Below are 25,407 nucleotides of genomic sequence, written 5' to 3'. Positions count from 1 at the left end.
CAATCTTCCCACTAGTGCATCAAAAGCTATATCATTCTTAGGATCACATCTCATTTCTTGAATAGCTGACACTCTAATTACATAAACAAGAAGAAGAGTTCTGAGTACCTCGCTGACCACTATTACATCATCAATTTTCCCACCAGAGGCTCTGATTGCACTCACACTAGCTTTGAATCTTTCACTGTACTATGGAATGTTCTCATCTTCTCTCATCTTCATTTGATCAAGGTGGCCTTTGAGACTTTCTACCTTAGCTCTCCTCACATTGTCATCACCTCCATAGATTCCTTTCAGCTTTTTCCACATTTCATAAGTAGTAGCACAATCTTTGACTTCATCAAATTTAGCATAATTGAGAGTGGAAGCAATGTCAATCATCATTATGTTATGATTCTTGTTTTCGACAATCTGATCCACAATCAAAATTCCAGTAGTTGCCACATATTTTTTCTCTAGATATTTCAGACCTATATCACCAATGGTTTTCAAGTGGAGCTTCAGGAGTTCTTGTCATGCTTGGAAGTTATCTATGTTCATCTTAGGATCCTCCCTTCTATAAGACATCTTGATCTTTAGCTTAGGTCCTTGAAACCTTCTCTGCAAGCACCAAAAGCTTTGATACCAACTGTTGGGAATATAAGAGGAGTAACTAAGAGGGGAGGGGTGAATCAATTACCACAAAAAAAATCCAAGATCTCTTAAGATGCCAATACAATACAAAACCAAAACTCTACTAAAACTAAAATACTGTTGTAACTTGGTTAACACATGAACACTCGGTTAACACTAAGAATTATTGTCACTCAAAAAATAATGAAATAATCAATTTTTAAGATGTTTAGTGTGTTTAACCTTAATGAACTTAGTTGTAGAATCATAAAGCAAATAATATGAACACAAGAGACACCGAGATTTAATGTGGAAACCCAATTTGGGAAAACCACCAATTGCAACTAGTTACTGCTTTTCACTCTTTTGAAGTGAGCCTTGTTAGGACCCAACCATGTTAAAGATTAAAAACACACTGTTAAGTGTGACCTTGTTAAAGGATTTAGTTCACCCTGTTAGGAGTGGCCTTATTAGAGGTCTTTAGACACTTCAATCTAGAAATGCCACCTTGTTAGAGGATTTGGAAAATAGTTGTTGGGCTAACTCTATTAGGAGATTTGATTCACTGCTACAATTATTAGAGAATAATAATGACTTGACTTGATTGTTGATGTAACTATCTTTGTTGATTTCAAATCTCTGTTCTAGCTTCAATACTTGATCCTCCTTAATCAACATGTTCTTTGCAGCTTGGTGAACTCAAGTGCTCTGATATCCTTCCAATTTGCTTCCTTGATTTATCTTTTCAATTCCATGATTCTTCACAATTAAATCCTCAACTTAACCTTATATTTATATGATCTAACATGTCGATTCAGCTTGAATACACTTTCAAACAAAAAGTATTCATCCCTTGAGCTAGCTAGAACTAACCAACAAAATTGTCAGATCAAATATGCCGATACAAGAAAATCCTTCATTAGCCGACCCAAATCAGTGAACACTAACTCAAAATTGACTTGCCTTCAGACTTGCTTTGGTAATTGATTGAACTTGGTTAACACTGGTTCCATCCTAACTTCTTTTGGTAACTAAGTGAACTCGGTTAACACTAGTTCTGTGTGTTGGAAATATGAGGTAGGCAAGGTTACTGAGAGGGGGGAGGGTGAATCAAAAAACAAATAAAACTTCAACTAATATCACCAATTAGTCCTTCATATAATATTCTAATCTAATTGCATGCATGAAAGAATGAAAGCAATAAAACATTCATAACACTTTGACACAAGATATGGTGACTCAGAAACATTCCAAATAGAAAGTAAAATTGGGGTGGGGACGATACCCACAAGCTTTAGTACTGCAGTATAAAGTTGGCCAATTAAGGCTTACAATTAATCACTTCTAATGATCTACCCTATTAGGAGCAATAAGGATTGCTAGGTCCACCTTGTGAAAGGATTTAAGAAATATACAATGAAGTATGCACTCGGTAAAGAGATTTGCAAAAGATTGTTAAGTCTACTCTATTAAAGGATTTAGCTGATACACCTATTAGGATGAACCAGTGGTTGATCTCTAATTTGCAACTCTAATTTGCTAGTTGAGATTCCTTTAAAATGTAAAGATCACCTTGCTGTGATAGATAAATCTTTATTGTCATTTATACTACTTGTAGCCTTCTTAATTCACACTTTTTCTCATCATATGCTTACTTCTCATAGTTGGATGTGATACAATACATTACATATATACCAATCCAAAATACAACTTACTAGAGTCGGTTACAATACAAGTTTCACCAAAATTCATAAAGTTGACTCAACTGCTGGCATTCAGGTTTTGAAGACAAAACCTGGTGAGGTTTTGATACTTGAAAACCATTATCAACACTTGGCATCATCATGCTTTCAGTAGACCTAAAAGCTTGGTTCATACTAATTACTTCCAAGTAGTCTGAACTCAGCATATAAACTGAATCACTTGGTTGACACTACATGGCTTGGTCAACACTAACATTGCAAGCTCGGTATAAATTGAGTCACTTGGTTGACACTCTTGGCTTGGTCAAAACTAGATTCTCATAGTTGATACTATGAACTTGATAAACATTGGAGAAGACAATTGACACTGTGCAACTCGGTTAGTATTGTGAAGCTTGGTTTGCACTATCACTGATCAACTCAATAGGTACTGTTCGACATGAACCGAATGTAGATTTTGAAACTCGGTAGCAACTGTAGAACTCAGTAGTAACTGGATTGCTTGGTTAAAACTACAAATTGTAAGATAAGCTTGGTAGCTACTAACTAATTGACTAAATGTGAGTCACTAAGAAACGAACTTGACCTTAATGTCAACATTGTGTTGTCATTCTTGGAATGCTTAACATACATGGGAAATATCCTTCAATGCCCGAGTGAGCTCGACTGACACTGATTGCTTAGTTAAGACTTGAAATTTGTGTTAACATCAAAGACAATATACAATTGCATAATTATATTCAACAGCTGCCGAGCTTTTCTTTAAAGAAATTGTGAGAGTGCATGGATTACTGAGGAGTATTGTATCTGACAGAGATAGAAAGGTTGTTGGTTATTGTGGAAGACTTTATGGAAGAAGCTATGTACCAACTTAAAGTTTAGTTTTACATTTCATCCATAGACTAATGGACAGATAAGGGTTGTGAATAGAAGCTTAGGTAATCTATTGAGATGTTTAGTTGGTGATAAACTGAGTAGTTGTGATTTAGTGTTGGCACAAACAGAGTTTGCATACAACAATTCTATAAATAAGAGTACTAGAAAGACACCTTTTGATATTTTTAATGGAATGCAACCTAAATGTATATTAGATTTGAGGGATATTGCTGGTGAAGAGATGAGAAGTGCTAAAGGAGATGAATTTGTTGAGTTTATGAAATCTTGCATGAGGAAGTGAAGCATAAGTTGGAATAGAGTAAATCAAAAATATAAGGAGAATGCAGATAAGTCTAGAAGGCACATGAGTTTTGAGGTTGGTGATGAAGTGGTAGTTCATTTGAAGAAAGGTAGATTTCCTATTGGCGCAAATGGTAAATTGAAGATGAAGAAGTTTGATCCTTGCCGAATCTTGCAGAAATTTGACAGTAATAATGCTTATGAAGTTGAGTTACTTGATGACATGGATATATCTCCTATATTCAATGTTGATGATCTATACAAATATAAAAATTTAGATGATGAGTTGACAACACCAAGTGATTATCCTAAGAAGTAAACTAAAGAGATATAATAGATTTTGGATCAAAGAATTTGTAAGAGTACTGTAATCACCCAAAAATGGTCACCTAGACTATTGGCCCCCTTCTCAGCATTTTGGCTAAATTAATTCATCATTTTCCTGTACCAAATTGCTAATAATAAATTAATTTAATTATAACCTATAGGTTGACTATGCTATCCTAAGTCCATTATTTGATTAAAAGAACATGTCCCCTTTTAAGTAAATAAAAGCCCCCTTTCTTCTAACCCACTTAAAGTGCACACATAAAGTCATTTTTTTATTTTACAAATTAAAAGAAAGGGCTTTGTGACTTTTTCCTTATATGGGAAGTCAACTTCTATTTTATTGGTTGACTTGTGTGTACACATGGATCACTCCTATTTTCAAAATCCACCCTTGATCTTCCATCACTTTGACCTTGATCTATACTGTCCATACAACTTTAAAAGAAAGAGCTCTACCCTTGTCAAAGGATCCACACTCTTGAGTATTGTTATGCTGCAAGTTTCTTGTTCGAATCTTTGAAGAAGCTTTGTGGAGAACTTCTACTTCTCATCTCATTCTCTCATCCATCACATGCTAGCTTAGGATCATATGGCATTTTAGTAATAATTCCATGTAGCTTAACTTTTCTTTTGCAATAGCTTAAATCACATAGTAATTAGCTTGGATCTTGTAATACTCTCATCTTGTTTAACATAGCTACACTTTTCATATTCATATAGTTTAATCTACATTTGCATTGCATCCTTGAGGAACTCCTTGTGGAAATTTGCATTCTTGCATCTCATCTTTGGAACCTCCCATTGCATGGTTTACTAGCAAGAAGAGTATCTCTCAGGCTCAAATGAGAGCCTTCATATTTGAATCATACTCTCTTGCACTCCATGGATAGGGAGCTTTAAGCCAACATCCAAGTATTTCAATCTCATTGAATCACTTGGATAGAAGGGTTTAGAGTGTGACACATTTCAAGTATACAAGTACAAGGGGTAAGGATTATTTTGAGTATTTGGTTTAGTGGAATGATAGACATTTTGAAGATGCTATAGGGATTTCTCAATCTGAGTTAGATTCAACTCTAGTTGTGACACACTCATGATTCAGGAGAATCATTTCTTTCAACCCTGATTGTCTGATGCAGAAGCATCCTGGGTTGCTTTACTATCCTACTCAGTTGTTGATTTCTTAGTGGATGTGGTCTTGTCTTCATTCATTGAGTGGCTTAGGTTCTTCATTCTTCGAGAGTTCCTATTTTGTATTCACTGAGTGACTCGATGATCTTTATCACTCTTGTTTGGTGTTTTCTTTCACCGAGTTGTTTGTTTGGTTCTCTTTGTGGGCCAAGTCATGTATTTAAGTTTTGTTAGTCATTTAATCTATTGGACTAATCATTGGGATGCATGTAGACTGTTAAGTGGTTGACCTTCTCCATATGATGATCTACATTAGATTGTAAGTGTTGGTGTAAATAAATAATCACTATTTACACTTACTTAAGTTTACTTAGGTTAATGCATTATTTGAATATTTATTTATTAGTATCTAGGAGTATGCGTACTCTTGTGAGTTGTCATGTTGACAACACATGAGTTGCACCTCTTTTATGCACATGGTGTCTACAACACAAGAGTTAGCACATTAATTAAGCACATGGTGTCTACAACATTTCCACTTGAGATACACCTCATCATTCTTATCCTAACATCTAGAATGATGGATAAGATGTGTGCTTAGTTGTCATGCTTATCTTATCTCCTGGCTCTTTCTAGAGACATTCTAGGTGCTTCCTGAGAGGCCTTTATATATAGGCACTCCTAGTGTTTTTGTACATACAATACAAATCAATGTATGTGGACATACTTTGATATATTGATCATACTCAAATTTTTGGTCTACAGTTGTGCTTATGTTTGAGTCCTATGATCTTGGGTGAATCTTGTCCTAAGGCAAATTCTTACATGGTATTAGAGCTATACTGAATTCTTACATGGTATCAGAGCTTTGGAGAATTTCTCTTCACATAGCCATTTGAGACCATTGTTGCTTTAGCACGTTAGCCTGAATCTGGAGTATCATAGAGATTGGAAGTGTCTAGAGCCAGATCTGTAGTGCTTGCCCCTAACTCGCATTTCTGTCATCATTGCCAAACTCTTTTAGGCCAATTTTATGTTTGATGATTAGTATTATTATTTTAGAGATTATTGGATGTTGTTTTACGCTCAGTTTATTATATGATGAGATTACTTGGTACTCTATATTTCATACATGTATGCTGATTATTCAATGTTTTCAGTTATCGATGATGATTAGTTAGATGGTTTATTATTCCATGTGCTTCTTATGGATACTTACCCCATACTGCATGTGTATGGTGTGCGTGTTTGTTTTATTTATGTATGGTGTTTCTGATGTGGTTAAGGAAGGGAGTCGTAGTCACCTGCCAGTCGGGATCTACACGATGCACCACTTCCTACCATTGTCTGTTTAGCTTAGAATATTGTGTTTGTACATGCGTGGATTTTATGCAGGTTGCAGGTATCGGGTATTGACTTCCCTGAATTGCCAGGATGAGCATACCCTATCGCATTGTCTCAATGGTAAGAGAGGGGAGATAAACTCTTAAGTCCAATTCCTAAACCCTTTAGCCAATTGTCCTAATTGATAATTAGGACAAGTATCTGAGTTAAGTACCCTCCGAATGCATCAAATGATGTAATTTCGGGATTATAACCTTTTTGTTTTGATTTAGTATGTGTTTTTCTACGTTGGGTTTTCGTATGATGTTATATGAGTCCTTGCTGTGTTTTCTATTAATTAAGTCTAATTAAAAAGATTAATTAATGATTTAATTTAATGGAGAATTAATATGATATCTTTAATATTTAATTAATTGAGAAATTAATTAAATAAAAGAATTAAATTTGGAAATTAAAGTTCAAAGATAAATTTAGAACAGGATAATTTTTATTTAATTTAATAATAATATATTTGGAGTTCATTTTTAAATAAATGCTAAATATTATTGTTATTTAAATTAATTAAATATGTTATCAATTAAGTTTCTAAAATAAATTAAAAGTTGAAAGATATTAAATTATTAAGAATTCTAGATCGCATGATCTAAACATGAGTTTAAATATGAGAATTAAATTAAAAGATTAAATAATAGAAATTAATAATGTTATTTTAATTTCATGAAGTGCACATGAGATTAAAGTAATAAATTAATTTAAAATAGAAGTCAAGTGGTATATTAAATAAAGTTATTTAATAATTCAACTTAATGTGCATGAAAGTTGAATGCAAAATAAAAGAAAAGATAATAAAGGTTAATTTGGAGTTAACTCAATTGCGCAAAGAGTCTTCTCGAGTGAACGCACAATTAAGTGCCCCAGTTTGAGGAGAAAATTTGCTTATCACAACATTGGGGGTTCATTCTTGGGGGACACGAATTGGGACACGTTTTTGGACGGGAATTTTTGGGAGACTACTTTTGGAAGCGAATTTCAGAAGGCTGATACCAAGAAATTTTTCCAGAAGAAGGTTACTAAGAGGAGCAAATTCTTTTACAGTTTCTGGAGATTGCATAATAGCATCAGGATCAGGTAGGGTCTTGTGTTTTTGATTATCGATTTATTACGCAATTATCCTTTCCTGTCTTCTTCGTGTCTGGGGTTTGTAAATCTGAATTCTCTGTGATAAATGTTTAAACATTACGATATTGGAATTTATCATATGCTCGTCAATAAACTTCTATATACATGAGATTTAAATGGGAAAGGGTTGAATCTAATACCGAAATTCTAGATTAGAAGTTTGTATGGTTGATTATATTTCTATACCAATATATAAAAAAAAGAGGCAATTCTTTAATATATTTATATTAATATATTAAAGAGGAATTGAGTTAGTATATATATATATATATATTTATATTTAAAACGAATTTAAATTTCATTTTTAAATTTTTTTTTTATAGAAAACGATTTAAAAACAAATTGCTGTTTTTTAAAAAAAAATATACATAAAAAAAAAATATATATATATATATATAAAATTATTGTTTTAAGTGGGGGGGAGGGAATCACCCGTACCCACCCTCACTGCCGACGGTCGACAGTACCTGAGTCGCAGGTACTGCGACGGCAGGTACAACGTACCTGCCACCGCAGGCCTGCGATAGAGCCGACGGGCTTTAAATGTATATGGTAAGGGTGTTAATTAATTCAATTTTTGTTTTATTATAATTTTTATTATTTATATAAATAAAAAAAAAAAAAAAAAAAAAAAAACAAAATTTTATTGTTATTTTAAAAATTTTAATATATATATATATATTAATTAATAGATATTTACTTATTAAATATTTTTATCTTTATTAATATTTAATAATTAAATATTAATACATTTAACATAGTTTGTTAATATTAATTTATTAATAATTTTGGTTAAATTTTAATAAATTAACAATTAATAAATAGATTAAAATAAGTTAGTAGAACAAGCAATTATTGATTAATTTAATTAAAATCAGTTTAATTAAGTTAATTAATAATGAATAGTATTTGACTAAATTATAGATTTGGATTATTGATTTAATGGAAGTTATTATAGAAATGGGTTAATCGTAAGGGGTAGTTATGAAAACTTAGTTACTTGAAATTCGACATTAAACTGAAACATAAACCTTACCTTAGCTGAATAATATACTTTCAAATCCAATCTCTGAGACTTTGATGTTTTCTTTGTGCTTTGAGTGTTATGGGGTTGGTTTAGCGTTGACCAGTTTAGGTTGTTACCAGAGGCTCGGGGTGGTGAATGTGATGTCATGATGATTTGGTCTCGATCTTTCTTAACCTGACCATGGTAATGTGATGAAGTGCTCTATGACATGATTGTATTTACTGTTTGTTATTGCTTTCCAGTTTCCTTGTGTGAAGCTAAGAGGTATGTATTTAAGATACCTAACTTAACCATTTTCGAGTCTCGATCAATTATATTTGATAAACATTTTTGAGTCTCGATCAGTTATACTTGGATTTCTTTTCGGTCGCTTGAGAGGACTGAAGTGGTGGTTATGTTCTTGATGATGTCATGTTTTGACTTGACCATTTTGGAGTCTTCGATCAGTATTGAAATTTACTATTGGGATACTTTCTGGTTGTTCATTGGAGAACCATTGGATTTTGTGATTTATCATTGATGCCTTCAGTTGCTGATAGAGAACTGTCGTGGTCATATGATTATTATTTGGTGCTTATCTGTTGCTCATGAAGAACTGATGTAAGTTTTGTGGCTTATCTTTTATGATGTCTTTTCAGTTGCTTGTATAGGACTGAGGTGGTTTTATTATGATTCTTTGATTTATGATTTCATGAGCCTAGGGTAGGTTATCTATGTGTAGTGTCGGAAAGTGGCTTGCAATGGGGATTGGGGCCCTAAGAGGCTGCCTGGAGTAACCCATTGTAAGTTGTTTTAATAAGTGAAAACATTTACACTAAATAAGGGAAAATGAACCTAATAAGATAATTGTATGTTCTCTCCCATGCCTTGAGTGCTAGTACAAACTAGGATGGGGTAGAGAGAACGCTTGGTTACGACCTTGCATTCCATAGTATGCCTCGTCAGTACGAGAGGATACTAGTGGCCGCAGGGATCAGTAGGGACCTGGGATTCCTAAGGGATTGCTCGGGTAACTTCTACGTGACTTTTGCGATGACACTTTTCCGCTTGCATATTAGGTTTCCTACGTGTCTTGTGGTACCTCTGGGATTTAGATGTCGATCTTTTTAGGAACCCTTGAGTTAGCATACTTATAGGATTTCTTGGACTTGGAGAGTATTTATGATTATAGGTTTTGTTATCCTATTTGGGACTTGAGACTATCTCCTCAGCACGGTGGGAGTGGACCATTTAGGTTCCACGCGGTCGGGTGGTAGTGCTTTTTACTCTTACCATTGAGATCCGTTCCATGGTCACCGTGGTTGGAGTGTTCGTGATTGGCATTTACCTTCACTATGTTCTTGGATTATTATGATGGATGGTTAGATTTTATGATAGATGTTTTATCATTATGGATGTATGGATGTATCAAGTATGGTGAATAGTATTGTATATATCTTTACTGTACTTTGTATCATGGATTCATGGATGTTGATGCATTTCTATTTTTACATATGTATATTCTTTTAAGCCTTTCATACCCTGTGACTTGTACAGTGGATGACTGAGCATTCCGAATTAATTTGCCAAGAGGCATTCGGAACAAATGTATAATATGGACATGGGACTTCTGATTATTCTTTCATATGTATGTGATAGTTGTTAGACTTAGAATTTAATTAAATTTAAATGTGACTCAACGTCTTGGGATCTTTAAGAAATGTAGCTTGCAATGTATGTTTGTCGATGATTACATGTTATTGCTTCCGCTACCATGTGTTTGATGTGTATGTTATATTTTCTTACTTTAAAAAAAAAATATTTAGCAAACTTAGTGAAACTTTAGGTTAATTCTTTTGGATCCCTTAGCGGGGCCTTACAAGATCTAACCTTGCCATTACGTCTAGAACATTGATTCAATGAAAATTAGCTATAAAGTTACCTACCCTAGGCCAAAGTCAATCGTGAGGCAAAATATATTTGCAAACCAGCACCCGAAGAACTGATTTGTAGAATTAGTATGATCATTTTAGATCTACATTTTTTTTCATTTTCATCTCTGCTATTTTTTTTGGATTTGCATTAATTTCTGGAAATTTCTTGGCAATCAGGCCATAGGAAATATTTTTGCAAGTGAAGATTGGAGCTTGCTGGTGCAAATTAGATATTTGCATCACATTTAGAAGGTCCAAAAAACCCCATATCAGATTTTTTTTTATCCAAATCGAACATCTGAGGCAAAATCTAGAGCCATTTGATTTTTGGAGGCTTGACGATGGCGATTCAAAAAAAATAATATCAAAAATTTTCAAACAATGATATCTCCCTCATACGAACTCTTTTTTGAAAGCAATTGTTTTTGTTTTGGGGTAGAATTTCATGATCTACACATTGGTTCAAGTGGTTTGAGATCTCTATTCCTGAATTTTTTTGCAACTCACAAATCTCGATTTTTGCCACTTCAAATGCTCCATATGGGCTCATCTGGACTCCAAATCAGGTTTCATTTTTTTGTCTACTTTCTAGATCTATAATCATATTATAAGTTCTATGGATAGAGATACTGCTTTCAAAAATAGGCCCTAAATTGGCAAGTGGCTACCAAGTGCCTAAATCATCCACTAGGAGGGAGGGGGGTTTCTTTGATTATTTTTTTTGCATTTTGGGGGTTACATTGATTAGTCCATCATGGAAGAGGAAGATTTGATTTACCTGACACCAGACAACTATCAGGAATGGAGTCAATTGACTATCAAATATCTCAGTCAGCATAATGCACTACCATATGCGAGAGGACTTACATATGATATTGAGACTTTCTCCTTCATTATTAGTGTTCTCTTTCTACATACAGATATGGAGGTTTTTGATTCACTTATTGACCTTAAGGCAACTAATCCATATGTTCATTAGATGTATCTTTGGGAGATGTATGGAGATCCACACATTCCTCCATTTCCCAAAGATCTTCTACCTCCAATTGTGGATGCATCCTCTCGAGATGAGATCACACCTCCGGATGCTCCTGTTGCTCCTACTAATCTTGCTCCAGCCATAGATGTTTCAAATTCAGTGGAACAGGACACTTCATGTCTTCCTACTTTACCTTCATGCAATGACTTCCTACTAGACATTGTAGGCTTGTTTATGGAGTCTCACATTGAAGATGGGGGAGATATCCTTGATGATATTTCTCCTTTCTTTGAGGTGAATTCTTCATCTGTTGCCGCAATGACAGATTCATGTACTTCAGCACACAAGGGTACACTTTGTCTTCCAAGTGATGATTTCTTGATTGACATTTCAACTTTGTTCATAGAGTCACACACAGTGGATTTGGAGGACTTATTTGATGATCTACCGCTTCTCTTTACTGAGAACAATCCTTCTACAGTTGTTACGAGGGCTCACTCTAAACCTCATGTCCATTCTCTACATGATCAATCTTAACCAATTGGCGTGATTGTAGATACTTATGTACAACATCTGCAGAAGGTATCTTTGTCATTTGAGAAGACTATTGGTTTCTTGAAATAGGTTCTACATCACTCCTTGTTTGATGTGCACTTCTTCTCAGTAGTTTTGGGAGGAGCCATCATCAGCATTGACACATGGACACTTGAACAAGTTTCAAAGAAACCTTTCATCATCGAGATTCTTTCCACATATAGGGGAAGCGTCTCACCAATACCCTTGCATTTCTTTCTTCCAAAGGGGAGGAACATCATTCAATGGTCATGGATCAACTTCAACATTGGAGCATTTCTCACTAGTTGGCACACTACCTTTGGGGGGGGGGAACTACCTCGTCTCCTTCTTCTCCTTTTTGGGGGGACTTCTTCCTCTTAGGGGGTTTTGTCCTTCTCCCATTTCACTTTTGTATATACTTGATGTATGTTGTAATGGAGGGGTCTTGATTACTCCATCCATCCATTTATCCTGTTTTCATCTCTCTTTTTGGGGGAGGGTTTTTCCCATGAGGTTTTCCCTCTTTCTTTGTTTTATGAGAGATTTCATTTTCATTATGTACTTGGGTACCTAACATGGCCTAGTAGCCGAGACCCATTATGCATTTCATCCTAGTTCTTGTGAACTTAAGTGCATTCCCCTAAGTTGCATTTAAGCGAGGTGTTGGTGTAAATAAATATTCACTATTTACACTTACTTAAGTTTACTTAGGTTAATGCATTATTTTAATATTTATTTATTAGTCACCTAGGAGTATGCATCCTCTTGTGAGTTTTCATGTTGACAACACAGGAGTTCTCACCTCTTTTATGCATATGGTGTCTACAACACATGAGTTAGCACACTAATTAAGCACATAGTGTCTACAACATCTCCACTTGAGATACACCTCATCATTCTTATCCTATCATCTAGAATGATGGATAAGATGTGTCATTAGTTGTCATGCTTATCTTATCTCCTATCTCTTTCTAGAGACATTCGAGGTGCTTCCTAAGAGGCCTTTTAAATACAGGCACTCCTAGTGTGTTTGTACATACAATACCAACCAATGTATGAGGACATACTCTGATATATTGATCATACTCCTTTTTGGTCTACAATTGTGCTTGTGTTCGAGTTCTACGATCTTGGGTGAATCTTTCCCTAAGGCAAATTCTTACATGGTATTAGAGCTATACCAAATTCTTACAATAAGCTATTTGGGAAAGTATAAATAAAGAGTCTTAATTTAGGTTTGGGGGGAGAAATTTTTAAAAGGAGATCATAGATCTTTCATATTAGATGCATTTTGATGTATATCTGAATCTTTTCATTGGTTCGTAACCTGGAAGGCCTCATAGCTAGACATGTGTGATGAAATTTGATGAATCAATGAAAGACTTTATGTTTGCTCTCCTTTCTGGTGTTGTCTCTTTGCGTGTCACTTTCATTGTGTGATCTCTACAGGTTGGTTGTTATTTAGGCATGCCTTGGTCTGAATTATCCTACCTCCCTTGCATCAATTGGTTAAAGTTTGTATGGTTAGGTCACAATTGACTCACTACTCCCCTTCTTAGTTGTGTGATGTTGCTACTTTTAACAATATGTTATTGTAGAGGTTTAAGATGTAGGATAATAAACATATAAGTAACACCTTTCCAACTAATATAAATCATTTGTTGAATATTGTTCAAAGATAGAAGAGGGAATCAAGGAACTATGTTAAATTTCTTATTCTAGTATTGTTGGAAGCCTTGTATATGTAATGGTTTGTGCTTAACCTAACCCTACACTAACCATAGAAGTTTTGTGGAGATATGTCTATAATATGAAATAAGCATCAGGCTACAATAAAAAAAATTGTTATTCATATGTCTTCTTAGATTATGAAAACAAATATTATGGAGATTTTGATGGAAAAAAACTTTGAGTTTACAAGAAATTTTAGATTCTAATTATGTTGAAGATGTTTAATATCAAATGTCTACTTGTAGATATATATTGTCTAATTGAAGCCTGGAGTTTAACAAGATAAAATTAGGCAATATTTACATTATAGATAATTGTAAACTACCAATAACAACTCATGCATGTAAAGTAGCAACATGGTTATGGAGGATGTGCTTATATTTTGAGTTTGTCGCAGAAGGTGAAAGAAATTTGATTGTGATAGATATAGAAAAAAATTTGTGGCAAAAAAATCATGCTTATTATATTTGGTCAAAGAATATTGGTTAGAATACTATTTTGTAAGAGAAGTAGTCAAAGTCAAGCAAGTCCTATTGCAAAAGGTTCATACAATTCCAAGTATCTAATTGACTCATTAACAAGTTACAAGTATTTAAAAAAATCTTGGTTAGGAAAATCAAGGGGAATGTATGCCCTAAACAAATGACAATCTCGACCTATGGCTTTAAATTGAAATTATTCAACGAGTAGAAGAATTGTGGATAGGTATTAAGAATGTTTAATTTGAATAGTTGAATAAAGCTAATTTTAACAATCCAAAATGTATTTTGAGAGTTTTCTTTTGTTGTTTGATGTTCATACAATTAATTTAGTTTAGAATGCAAAGATTAGGTAGGCCACTCCTATAAATTACAATGCACCTTACACCTCCTCTTGGATTGGAAGGAGACTGGACACCATTATCTCACGCTTAGCATAGGAAGCTCTTGGTAATCAAGCCAACCCCAACCCTTCTAAATGAAACTAGATTATACTAATACACCACAATCTTGAAATTTTTCTTGAAATATAACTATGATATACTTGTGTTTTGATAAAAAAAAGGTTTAAGTGGTGTAGGGAGACTATATGTGATGGTCTTATTAAATAATTGACTTATACTTTTTTATTTTATTTTTTGTCAACGCATGATGTCAAGTGAGAGAATATTTGAACTCAGGTGTTGACAACCTTATAAATCTAATGTGTTTAATTAATCTAAATACTATTTATATAAATCATTCATAAGGGACAATAGATTCACCATCAACACTAATAAACTTTTACAAGTGAGTTTACACTCCTAAAATAATTGATTTTTGTCTCGCATTGTTTTTAGTAATTTTTATAAATAGTTAGTATTTACAAATAAACATATATCTTAGATGTTACAATGATTTTGGGTTTTTCTACCTCATATATTTATTATTAAGACTAAAACATCTTATGCAACTAACAATAATAATATATAAACTAATAACAAACCAAGAGCTCAATTTTAGTATATGAGTAATTTAGTTGCAACCTATATTGTCATGTTGTTATAAATTCTCATATTTTTCAAAGAGAGGCATTGAGATTGGCAACAAACTTGGATGTCTCTTTTCAGGATAAAAATGCATTTTCTTTATGAAGCATGAAGTTTAATAAGGTATACTAGAAAATAGTTGTATTATATCCACTCACATACTATCACTAGTCATTAAGAGTGTAAAGAACAACGTGGTTGTGGAAATTGTGCTTATATTTGATTTGTCACAAAAGGTGGGTGAGATTGATTGTGATAGATAGAATGCAATATTTTTGGGAGAAAAATATTTTTATCATGTTTTTATCAAAGCATATTGATTAGAATGTCAATTTGTGGTCCAAATTTTGAAGGCAATCAAATTCTTTGAAAAAGGTTGATAGAACTAGATAGCTTACTAATTCATTATCAAATTGAGAGAATTGAAAAAATCTTTGTACGAGTTATAAATCATGAGTAAATGATAATCCAACGTTGCATTATATGAAAATTAGTCAAACAAATGGAAGAATAGAATCATTGAAATATGATGTAAACTTTTAATTTCCAAACCCTCGTAGTCCAGCCAGATCCAGCTTACTTAACAAGTGACGCAAGCATCATAGTTCCTGCCATTTGAATTTTTAGTTTAAACAAAATAGAAGAAGTAATGTTCCCATTGAAACATTGATAAATACTTGCTATGGTTTGAACAGTGTAAAATAGCTTATTTGCATTGGATAGAAAATCTAGCTTGAGATAAGATGGTGCCGTAGTATATTAGCACCAAATTCAAGTTTTTATAATGTTCTTAAATAAACTTTAATAAATAAATAATTATGAATAAAATAAAATCTCATATATTCATATTAAATTATTGTGATTAAATATTTATATAAATATTCTAGTTCACAATCAATAATTGAAAAAGTAAAATAGAAAATTGAACATAATAATATAAAATACTAAAAATAAAATAAAAACTATATTGAAAAATATTAAGATTTAAGTTTTATTTCTTATATAAAGAAAATAGTCCACATGTCATGTCATTGATGTAATTACTTTATGTTTAAAATAGTTGTAAAAATAATTTTATATGGTAAAAGAACATTTGTATGAATAATTAATGCAAAGATGACATAAGCCAATCAAAGAAGAGGTAAATTATTTTGTTTAAATCATTTAAATAGATGGAAAATTTCAAACTATAGTTGATAGACATATGTGTTAAAAATTCTTCACTCTCATTGGCTAGTTAAAAAGTTATAGCAACTAATATGACATCTAACATATTCTGCCATGACAGGAACTAATAAAGTTAAAATATTCTGAGCCAGATCCAGCCTACTTAGTAAAATTAAAATATTCTGATCGGAAAAATTTAAGAATTCTTCCGCAATAAAATTAAGATACTCTATTTTTTTAACATGCGCCAGATTCTGTAAGCATAGCCTCTACCATCATGGGAGAACGAATCCTCAATCAATGGTATATAGCTCTTGGTTAAAAAAGAAACTATAAGGAATCTGAATACCCCATGCGCGCACAGTACACAGGGAATGTTTTATAAAAGCATAGGATCAAGGTGCTAATTTTATCATCTAATTTTAAATGAAACTGCTACCAGCTGAACCTAAAGAGATCATAGATTGGCGAAGAGCTTGTAGGTGTTAGCATCGAGGACGATTTGTCTGGCGGCTGCAAAGCAGCTCAGGATTCCCACAACAGAAAACAAAACACCAATCGAGCCATTCACCCAGAAAATTAAGCTCCTTCTGGAAGGCTTGAATGTCATGTTGTACAACACCATTGGCAAAATAAAGTCCAACGGCATAATCCCAAATGCACCGGCCACTGCATTAATATCTCCGAAAAATGGTAGCATGGCAGCCACCAAAGTTACAATTGCCACCCAAAAAGATCTTAAAATCAATCTGGGAGCAACATTACGCATAGAAAATCTCCCTTTCTCTGCATCTGCAGATCTGCTTTCAATAGCTGCAAATGCCGGTTGGAAATAAGTCTGCAAGGAAAATTTACATTACCAAGAGAGGTTTAGAAGTGTACACAGATTCAAATATGCACTGAATGTTTTGTAAGTTTTAATTTAGTAGATTAAAAAAATCATATTAAGATGTGATAGCAAAACAAAACAAACACTAACACAGAAAATTATAGTGGTTCAGCAAAACTGGTCTATGTCTACTCTTGAAACAGCAAAATCTCTTATTAACCTTTAATCAATACAATCATCCATGACTTATACACAGTCATTTAAAGAAGCATATACAACTGACAAGTGAAGAGATGGGAGGAGGCTAGAGGTCATGATCATTGGACTTCACATATCCAACATGTTTATATATTATTTTCAAGATTACACTTTTGGAAATTTTCCTTGAAAATATCATTTGTATATAGGGACACTCCAACTCTAAACTACTTACCCCTTTACAGTATAATGTAGGTGATCAAAAAGACCTTTGGTATGAAAAATTTGCATATCACTACGAGACTTTCAAAAAATGAATGGGAGGGAAAAACTTTTGGTTGTGTTTATAACTTTATATAATAGAATTGCGACTAATCCTAAATATCACATGTTAAGGAAGAAATTAAAATTAGAAAAATAAATCAACTTTAACTGTTTAACACTTATAATTATCTAAGAATGATGTTTAAGCAGTCCGGAGAACTACAGATTCTCTTAAAATTAGAGATTATTGTTCACTAGCTGTATCTATTATTCTTTAAAAATAATAATAATATAATAAGTATGCACGATGAACTAAACTAACCAGAGTTACTGTGGATGTTTGGAGAAGGATGAAAATGTTGGCCATGAAAAGAAACCAGTTGGGAACAAAAGGTGGCCTTCCTGCAGGCGCAAAGTTGCTGTAAATTGTGGCTTGGGCCTTGTTGCCAAATGCCCAGTAGCCTGAAATTGCAGCAGAGAAGTAAGTGGACACAACCACTGTATAACATACACACAATGCTTTGAACATTTTTCCTGAAATTGGAGGAGCTAGGGTAGCCTGCAAAAAACGCCTCAAATATTAGTAACTAAGATTAAAACGTATAAAATTCTATTAGTTTTTCACTGAGATTTGCAACAAAGAATTTAAGGCAGGTTTGTATTCATTTACAAGGAGATCATTGGGCAGTTATGGTTTCTTATGGAAGGGATAAATTATTTTAATATAGTATAATGAATTGTTGAGGTTAAATATATGAAATTTTGTCAATGGATCTGTTGATGAAGTTGAATGGTTTCAAAAGAGTCAACTAAAGATCAAATCTTGCCAGAGCATGGATCGTTTTTCTAATTAAAAAATTTAATAATAATTTTAATAAAATTTCAAAAACAATTCCGTAATTAAGTGGGTTCAAGTTGTACAGCCACCATATCTTTACCATTAAAATCTTTTGAGATGAATGGAGTTCCTAATAAAATGCTTTTGATTTCCTGTAAGTTGTCTGTACAATATAAGATTTTAACCTTGTAAAATGAGGGAAAAAAAAAACAAATACATATTGTCTTGTTCTTTTAGTTCAACTGAGAGTTTGATTGGTCTGGGAAGTTTGGGATCTCCCTTCTGTACCTATCATTACGAAAACTGAAAGGATGAAACTTTTAACATGTATAAATCCCACCTTCTTTTGAATAGGTAACCAATCTCACCTGAATCTCGGGAAGGATTCCATTGCCATAAGTTGTTGCAATTATTGAGAAAGAGTTGAAAGCCGCAAGCAATTTGCTTGTTCTACTGCCAACCAAACTGTAGTCTCTGTTTTCTGCATCGCTTGAGATTCCTACCATGTAAATTAACAATTAAGAAAAGTGGGCATCCAAATTCAATCAAAGGCAAAGTCAATGAATAGTCAAGACCAACCCGCATGGATAGAACCTCCCACGGCGCATGCAGTAAAGGAAAAGCACAGAAACAGAGATGCTAGATTTATATATCTCAGTGAATGAAAGGATGGCATTTGAGCGAGTAAAAGCATCAGCCCTCCAAATAGAATTACAAATTGATACAACTGCATCTCCCCATTTGGATGATAGATCTTATATAAGAACTGCTATTACAAAATCCATTAGGCAGTCAATGAAATTGTTCAGTGTTTCACAAGAAAAAAAAAGTCTGTCTGTCTTATTGTTTTTGAAAGTTACCTTCAAACTCTGACCTCCAAGAAGAGTACATGAAACAACAGCTCCGCAGCAGACCGAAAACTGTAGTGGTCCCACAACGAGACGACCCCATTTTGGGCCTGTAAGAGAGCTCATAAAACATGGACTCTTAAATTAGATATTGAATTCCGGGTATTATATAAGGTGATGGTTAAGCTGTAATATTATTGTTTTTTATCAAAATTCAAAATCTCAGTTAATTGTTGTTAATATTTCTATTAAAAATGAGGTCCTCCATTTACAATCTCTTCAACCACAACTCAAAACCATTTACCTTTACCAAAAAAAAAAGTCAATTAAAAATAATAGTATGATTCATCTTTAAACTTCTGATACGTATTCTAATCACGGCTTCCCAAAAGTGACTACTTTTCTTTTAAGATAAACCATTTAGATACCCAGTCACTCTACATTCATCTCAAGTTTATCCCACCTTATTGATTATTAGTCAATAAGGTACATCTCTTCAAATAATCCATAAAAGCAAAATTTAGGCATAGAAATAACATTAAGCACTCTAAAACACATCAGAGTTTCAATTTTTGAATATAAGCCTTCCTTAATGAAGGTGCTTCGATGTTAGCTATAAATATAAAATCTACATAAAAGAATCATAACTGATTAGCCCCCAAGTAATAAAATGTGGTGAAGCTATAGACAGAGGATTAATGAAGCTTGAATGGAATATACCCATAATCTCTGTGGTCATATCACTAAACCGTAGGTGTCTGTTGCCCTTGAGCTCTAGATGTTCCAGCACCAGTGAGAGGAGATTATACGAATAGAAAGTAACTGCTGCTCCAATGGTCAGTAATACTATTCCTGCACCCCATCCTAGTGATACAAATGCAAACGGGAGGCTCAGCACCGGAGGCCCGACTATGGAGGTTGTCAAATGATAGCCAGCATGAAGCCATGTACCTGCAACCACCATTTAACTTAATTAGCTCTACTTAGAACTAATCTACAGATGTAAATGGAAACATCAAACTAGGGGCTTGAGCAATATGTTTCATTTGATCAATTCTGAAAGTTTTACAAATGAGGTAGCAAGTTCAAATAGACTTAAACTTAGAAAAAATATCATGGTTTAGCACACTTAAGATGTAGTTTGATTTTCAAATTGGGGAATTTATTATCTTCTGAACTTGTTTATTCAGACTGTTAGTGTTGACCTCTTCTTTCAGCTCCTCTTCCCCAATTCGCTGCTGGCTGTTTAGCTTCTTTGTCTATCTTCTCTTTCTCTTCATATTGTATTCTGGCAAGAATACTGGATTTTCTTCCTGTTTCTTTCCCAGTTGAACCTTTCAATCAGACTATTTCTTGTTTATCTATATATTTCATATTTCAGTAGTTCGTCACTTCCCTAAGAATCAATTAGATGCAACTAATATTAAATACACAATTATAAAACATAAATTCTTGAATTCTTGTAACTGTTAAAGATTAATTGAAATCTAATAACAATATCGTTATTAGATACTTCAGTATAACAAAAACATACGTGCACACTTTTCAATTATTAGATACTTCGGTATAACCCAAAAAAAATACATGAATACCTTTCAATTTAACTAACTTAAGATAACCCACATCATTCGTTTATCTATGTAGAGTCGGAGGGACATAAGCTGAGAAGCAAAACGCCGTGTTGGGCACTAATATTCATTGAAACAAAATATATATTCCTACCTTTGGATTCTAACACAAATATGGCACCTGCATCCAAGTGTTTTCCTGTGTTTGCATCTTGCTTCTCTGAAGCTTTGTTATCACTAGAATGACTAGCCATCGTCTTTGATTCCAGGGAAAAAATAAATCCAATTAGTCAATACAAATAGCAGGGCTGGTAGATGGCTCAACTAAAGGTCAAATTAAAAGGAAAATGGGAAAAGTTAAATTGAGGTCATTTTTCTTCATTCAAATCAATTTTTTAAATTTCACATTCAGCCCTCTTTTCTTTTCCTCGAGTCATTGTCAGGTGTACTTGTAAAACAATTGGTTTCCGAATCAAGCATATGATGATTGATGGTTTCCAAACAACGACGATTACTTTGAAAGCATATAAATTAAAAAAATTCTTTTACACTTCATGAAATGTCAAATTGAAATGTCTCCGTCAAGATTTCAATCTACGCACACACAGGGCTCTGTCTCTATATCTAAGCCTTACTCTGTTTCTACACAGGCGTGTGATATGCCGAAGTCTGTTTTTCAACAAGATGGTAGTCAACAATCAACTGCAGTCGAAGGTGGAAACATGCAGGGACAGAGAGGTATTGAAACAACTACTTTTGGAAATAGTGACACTAAAGGTTCAATTAAGGAGGTCTACCCCACAAAGATGAATTCCTTCCAAATTCTCAGATTATGAATTTCTTTTTGCAGAAGAGGCAGAGCCCTTATTGTTGATTTCTCAACATAGAAAGCCAAAAAAATTTAAAGCCGCTATGAACGTTGTAAATCATGATCAATGGCGGGCTGCAATGCATGAAAAGATGGACTCGTTAACATGAGGTTTGGTGACACTTCTGCTTAACAGAAAGGGCATTAAGAAATAGAGGGTTTTACAAATTGAAGGAGGGAGATGGGCTTTTCATGTCAGATTAGTTGTTAAGGGGTATGCTCAACAGCAAGGCATTAATTTTAATGAAATGGTTTTGCCAATAGTGAAAATGACTACCTTTCGAGTTGTTTAAGACTAGCATGGGATCTGGAGCTTAAATAGTTGGATGTTAAGACTGTCTTTTTACATAACGCTATTGATGAGGAATTATATATGATGCAGTCTGAAGGGTTTGTCACAAAGGCTAAGGAAAATCTTTAGTGCAGGTTAAAACGGAGTTTGTATGGGCATAAGCAAGCTCTAACACTAGTATTTCAAGTTTATAAGCTGATTCTGTTTATTTTAAACGGTTATACAATGGTGAATTTGTTGTTTTTCTAAACTATGTGGATGATATGTTAGTGACCGACACTAGCATGAGAATTGTTTGTGAGCTTAAGAAAGAACTAAGAAATTGCTATGAAAGATGTTGGGGCGGCGAAAAGAATATTTGGAATGATCATTTTTCGATATAGGCGCAAGAAGGAAATCTGATTATCTCAAAGAAATACATTGAAAATGTATTGGATAGATTTGGTATGTTAAAGGCACTCCTTTAGCTTCTAATTTTCATTTTTCAGTTGAAATGAGAGGTATTCTTTATACATTTGTAATTGGGAGTATTATGTATGCAATGATTTCTAGTCGGTTAGATATTGCTCATGTAGTAGCAGTTGTACTACTCATGTGGTAGCAGTAGTATGCAGATTTATGTTTAGTAGTAAATAGATTTATGTTTAAAATGTCATCAAGTATGTTAATGCAATAGTCTTGACTCAACACAAAATCAAAAGGAAATTATGTAAGACAAAATTTCATATGGATGCTTGCAATTTTGCCTCAATGATGAATACAATGAAAGTAGATTTCCTCCTTGATGGAGAAACTCTACTATCTCCAAAGAAGCTAGATCTAGGAGAAGAAATGTGTGATGGATAATGGAGATCTTGAATGCTTGAATGGATGAAGAATGTCTTGGTTGTTTTCTTGAAGACTACTTGAATTCACTTGCTTGAATGCTCGAGAATGAATATCGTGGATATCTTGCCCATTTTACTTGTGCATTCTTAAATGAAGTGAGGTGGTCTCCTTTTATATTGATTGCAGGATCAAAATTGAAAGGGCCGACTGCACAAGGCAAAAAAATGATAATTTTGCATCAAGTCTGGGAACCAATAAAAAATGACCTCCTAGGTGGAGGTCAACCTTGACCTCAACCCCAAGGTGTTGACTTCCAGGAAAAGTTCTCATAGTTGAGAAAAGTTGTGGGATCCAGGGAAATATAATGAGATTTGTAAAAAAATGGTCAGAAATGCATTTAAAGCATGATTTTCATGATTGGAGGAACAAATGGGAAGCCAAGTATAGAAATTGATGTTGATGCAGGAGCATCTTGCATCCAAAATAAAGGGGGGGCATGTAGAAAGTAAAATTATTATTATTTTTTTAAAAAGAAGAAAAATAAAAATTGTGGAGGAGAGAGAAAGTGACGAAATTAGAGGAGAAATAATTTTTAAAAAAAAGGAAAAGGGAGAAAAGAAAGAAAGAAAGAAAAAAGAAGAAGAAGAGGGAATTTCTATTTTCGAGGTGCATAGGTGGTGTAATAGAAAAATAAAATAAAAATGGTTGTCATTCATTTATCGAGGTGTATTGATGGAATTCTAGAAGGTTGTGGATATTGCGTAGGTGGAATCTTAGAAGGTTGTGGATATTGTGTAGGTAGAATTCTAGAAGGTTGTCGATAAATCATGCATTAGGTGGTAAGTGCCTATTTAAGCAATGCATATGAGCATTTCTAATCAAGCTAGAAGGTGTGAAAGCTCTAAAGGTGTAGCTCTTCAAGTAGAAGTTCTTGGTGTGAAGACTCTTATTTGGGATTTCTCTTATGTTGAAGAATTTGTAAACTTCTTTTTGAAGAACTCATATCTATGATATCATCTTGTGGGTGTTGTAAGGATTTTCAAGTGTAATAAAATTTCTTGGGAAGCATTTTATCTCTCTTGCCTCCATATTGTTGCATTCTTGGTTATGAGTTGGTAAGGGTGGTGTGGCCCTTCATCAAGTGGTATCAGAGAATACCTTCATCAAGTGGTATCAGAGCATACCTTTATCAGATGTCGACTTAGAGTTTTGAACAAGATTGGAGGAAGAAAAAGGATCTTGATTTAAGTTATCAAATACAATAAGAGGTCCTAATATACCAAACCACACTAAGGACAGCTAAAAGATTTTACAAAGTGAGTGTTCACTTTTTAAAACAACACATACATATAGTAAGCTATCCATCTTGTGTACTCGGGATGTGTAGGAGCTAGTCCTCTAAGTGTATGTGATGTGTGCTTGAGATAATCATGCATGTGTGATTTGTGATATGATCCCCGTGCATGTGTAAGTTGGTACTACTAATGATTGGCAATGATGGGTATGGAATCAACACCTAATGACAATGGAAATCTCTTATTGTGACGAAACAAAGTTAATAGATTACACTTAATTAATAGTCATGATCTAAGAGAAACTATATATTTCATGGCTTGAGGAGAGAAAAAATTCTCTGCAACTTCCTAGAAGAGGATACGGAGGTAGGGTCATCAAGAGTGAATCCTTGAGGCTTATGTTTGGGCCTAGGAATAATCCTAGTTATGGAAGCTTAACATATTCAAATATAAACATACTTTGCAATATTAAGTTATTTCTAGTTTCCACCGTGGTGAATGAAAGAGTTATTATCACTTTTGAATTAAATAAAAGATGTTTAATTGATTAAGTTAAGAATCGACAATAAGCAAAAAAATACGATGGTAACATGATGGTCAACTAAAAACAGTTTATAAAGTCTTCATGATTAAAAATATTCTAGTTTTTAAACTAAATGGGAGGTTATTTACTTTGACTTTTAATATGATAGGAAGACAAAATTTTAAAGATTTAATGATGAAAATAACTTTAGCGGGCCACTTGTTTAGACTTTGAAGAGCCGACAATAGTGTCTTTGACCAAAGCATCCATTATCATGACCATTATTAAACATATCAGAGGCCAAAGCATCCATTATAGTGATCATTAAACATATGAGAGGCCAAGCCGCATAATCCTCTTTATGCTTTTTCCATATAAATCATAGAAAGTTTTTATTTGGTACCACTTGCTGCATTTTTTTAGGTACAGAATCTTCAAATGGCTCATATCATTCATCATGTACTTAATTGTGTAATCATTTGTCTTCAGTACACGGGAAAACATTTTAGTTTGAAAGTGAAAAAGAAAAGGAGTGGACAAAATTTGCCATATAAATGGTTACTTAGAATAAAGTGGAATGTACAGCAATTGCCGTCCTCTTCAACTTTTCCCACCTTCTTTTTAATTTGGACTTTAATTGAGCACCCTAACCGGGCCTCCTATTTATAAGGACCAATTAATGTTTTTCTCCCTGAAATCAAG

The 25,407-nt window shown here is 33.6% G+C and overlaps 1 protein-coding gene across 4 annotated transcripts; it reads right to left on the bottom strand.

The window, feature by feature from the left end:
* Window positions 1-16,521: 16,521 nt before the first annotated feature.
* LOC149531445 (GABA transporter 1-like) lies at window positions 16,522-21,185 on the bottom strand. 4 transcript variants are annotated; one of them, XM_089810319.1, is made up of 7 exons: window positions 21,054-21,185; window positions 20,052-20,282; window positions 19,344-19,441; window positions 19,063-19,252; window positions 18,852-18,982; window positions 17,968-18,204; window positions 16,522-17,192 (listed from the first exon to the last, which is right to left on the bottom strand). In XM_089810319.1, the coding sequence occupies exons 1-7, from the start codon at window positions 21,151-21,153 to the stop codon at window positions 16,812-16,814; spliced, it is 1,368 nt and encodes a 455-aa protein (XP_089666445.1). In that variant the 5' UTR covers window positions 21,154-21,185; the 3' UTR covers window positions 16,522-16,811. The 4 variants fall into 4 exon arrangements, with proteins under 4 accessions (XP_089666445.1, XP_089666447.1, XP_089666446.1 ...); XM_089810321.1 differs by having other exon boundaries at window positions 18,852-18,964; XM_089810320.1 differs by having other exon boundaries at window positions 19,063-19,249.
* Between the last annotated feature and the right edge of the window lie 4,222 nt (window positions 21,186-25,407).

The sequence above is a fragment of the Cupressus sempervirens genome, chromosome 11 (assembly GCF_028749045.1).
Source record: "Cupressus sempervirens isolate cs-2001-9-10 chromosome 11, ASM2874904v1, whole genome shotgun sequence".
In the NCBI taxonomy this organism is placed as follows: Eukaryota; Viridiplantae; Streptophyta; class Pinopsida; order Cupressales; family Cupressaceae; genus Cupressus; species Cupressus sempervirens.
Note: the sequence above shows the minus strand (reverse complement) of the source record. Positions and strands in the feature narration are given on the sequence as shown.

Coding starts and splice junctions, on each gene's coding strand:
- LOC149531445 (XM_089810319.1), bottom strand. CDS start 21,153: ATGGCTAGTCATTCTAGTGATAACAAAGCTTCAGAGAAGCAAGATGCA. Junction 18,983..19,062: donor GGGAGGTTCTATCCATGCGG/GTTGGTCTTGAC, acceptor TTTACATGGTAG/GAATCTCAAGCGATGCAGAA. Junction 18,205..18,851: donor GAATCCTTCCCGAGATTCAG/GTGAGATTGGTT, acceptor CGTTTTTTGCAG/GCTACCCTAGCTCCTCCAAT.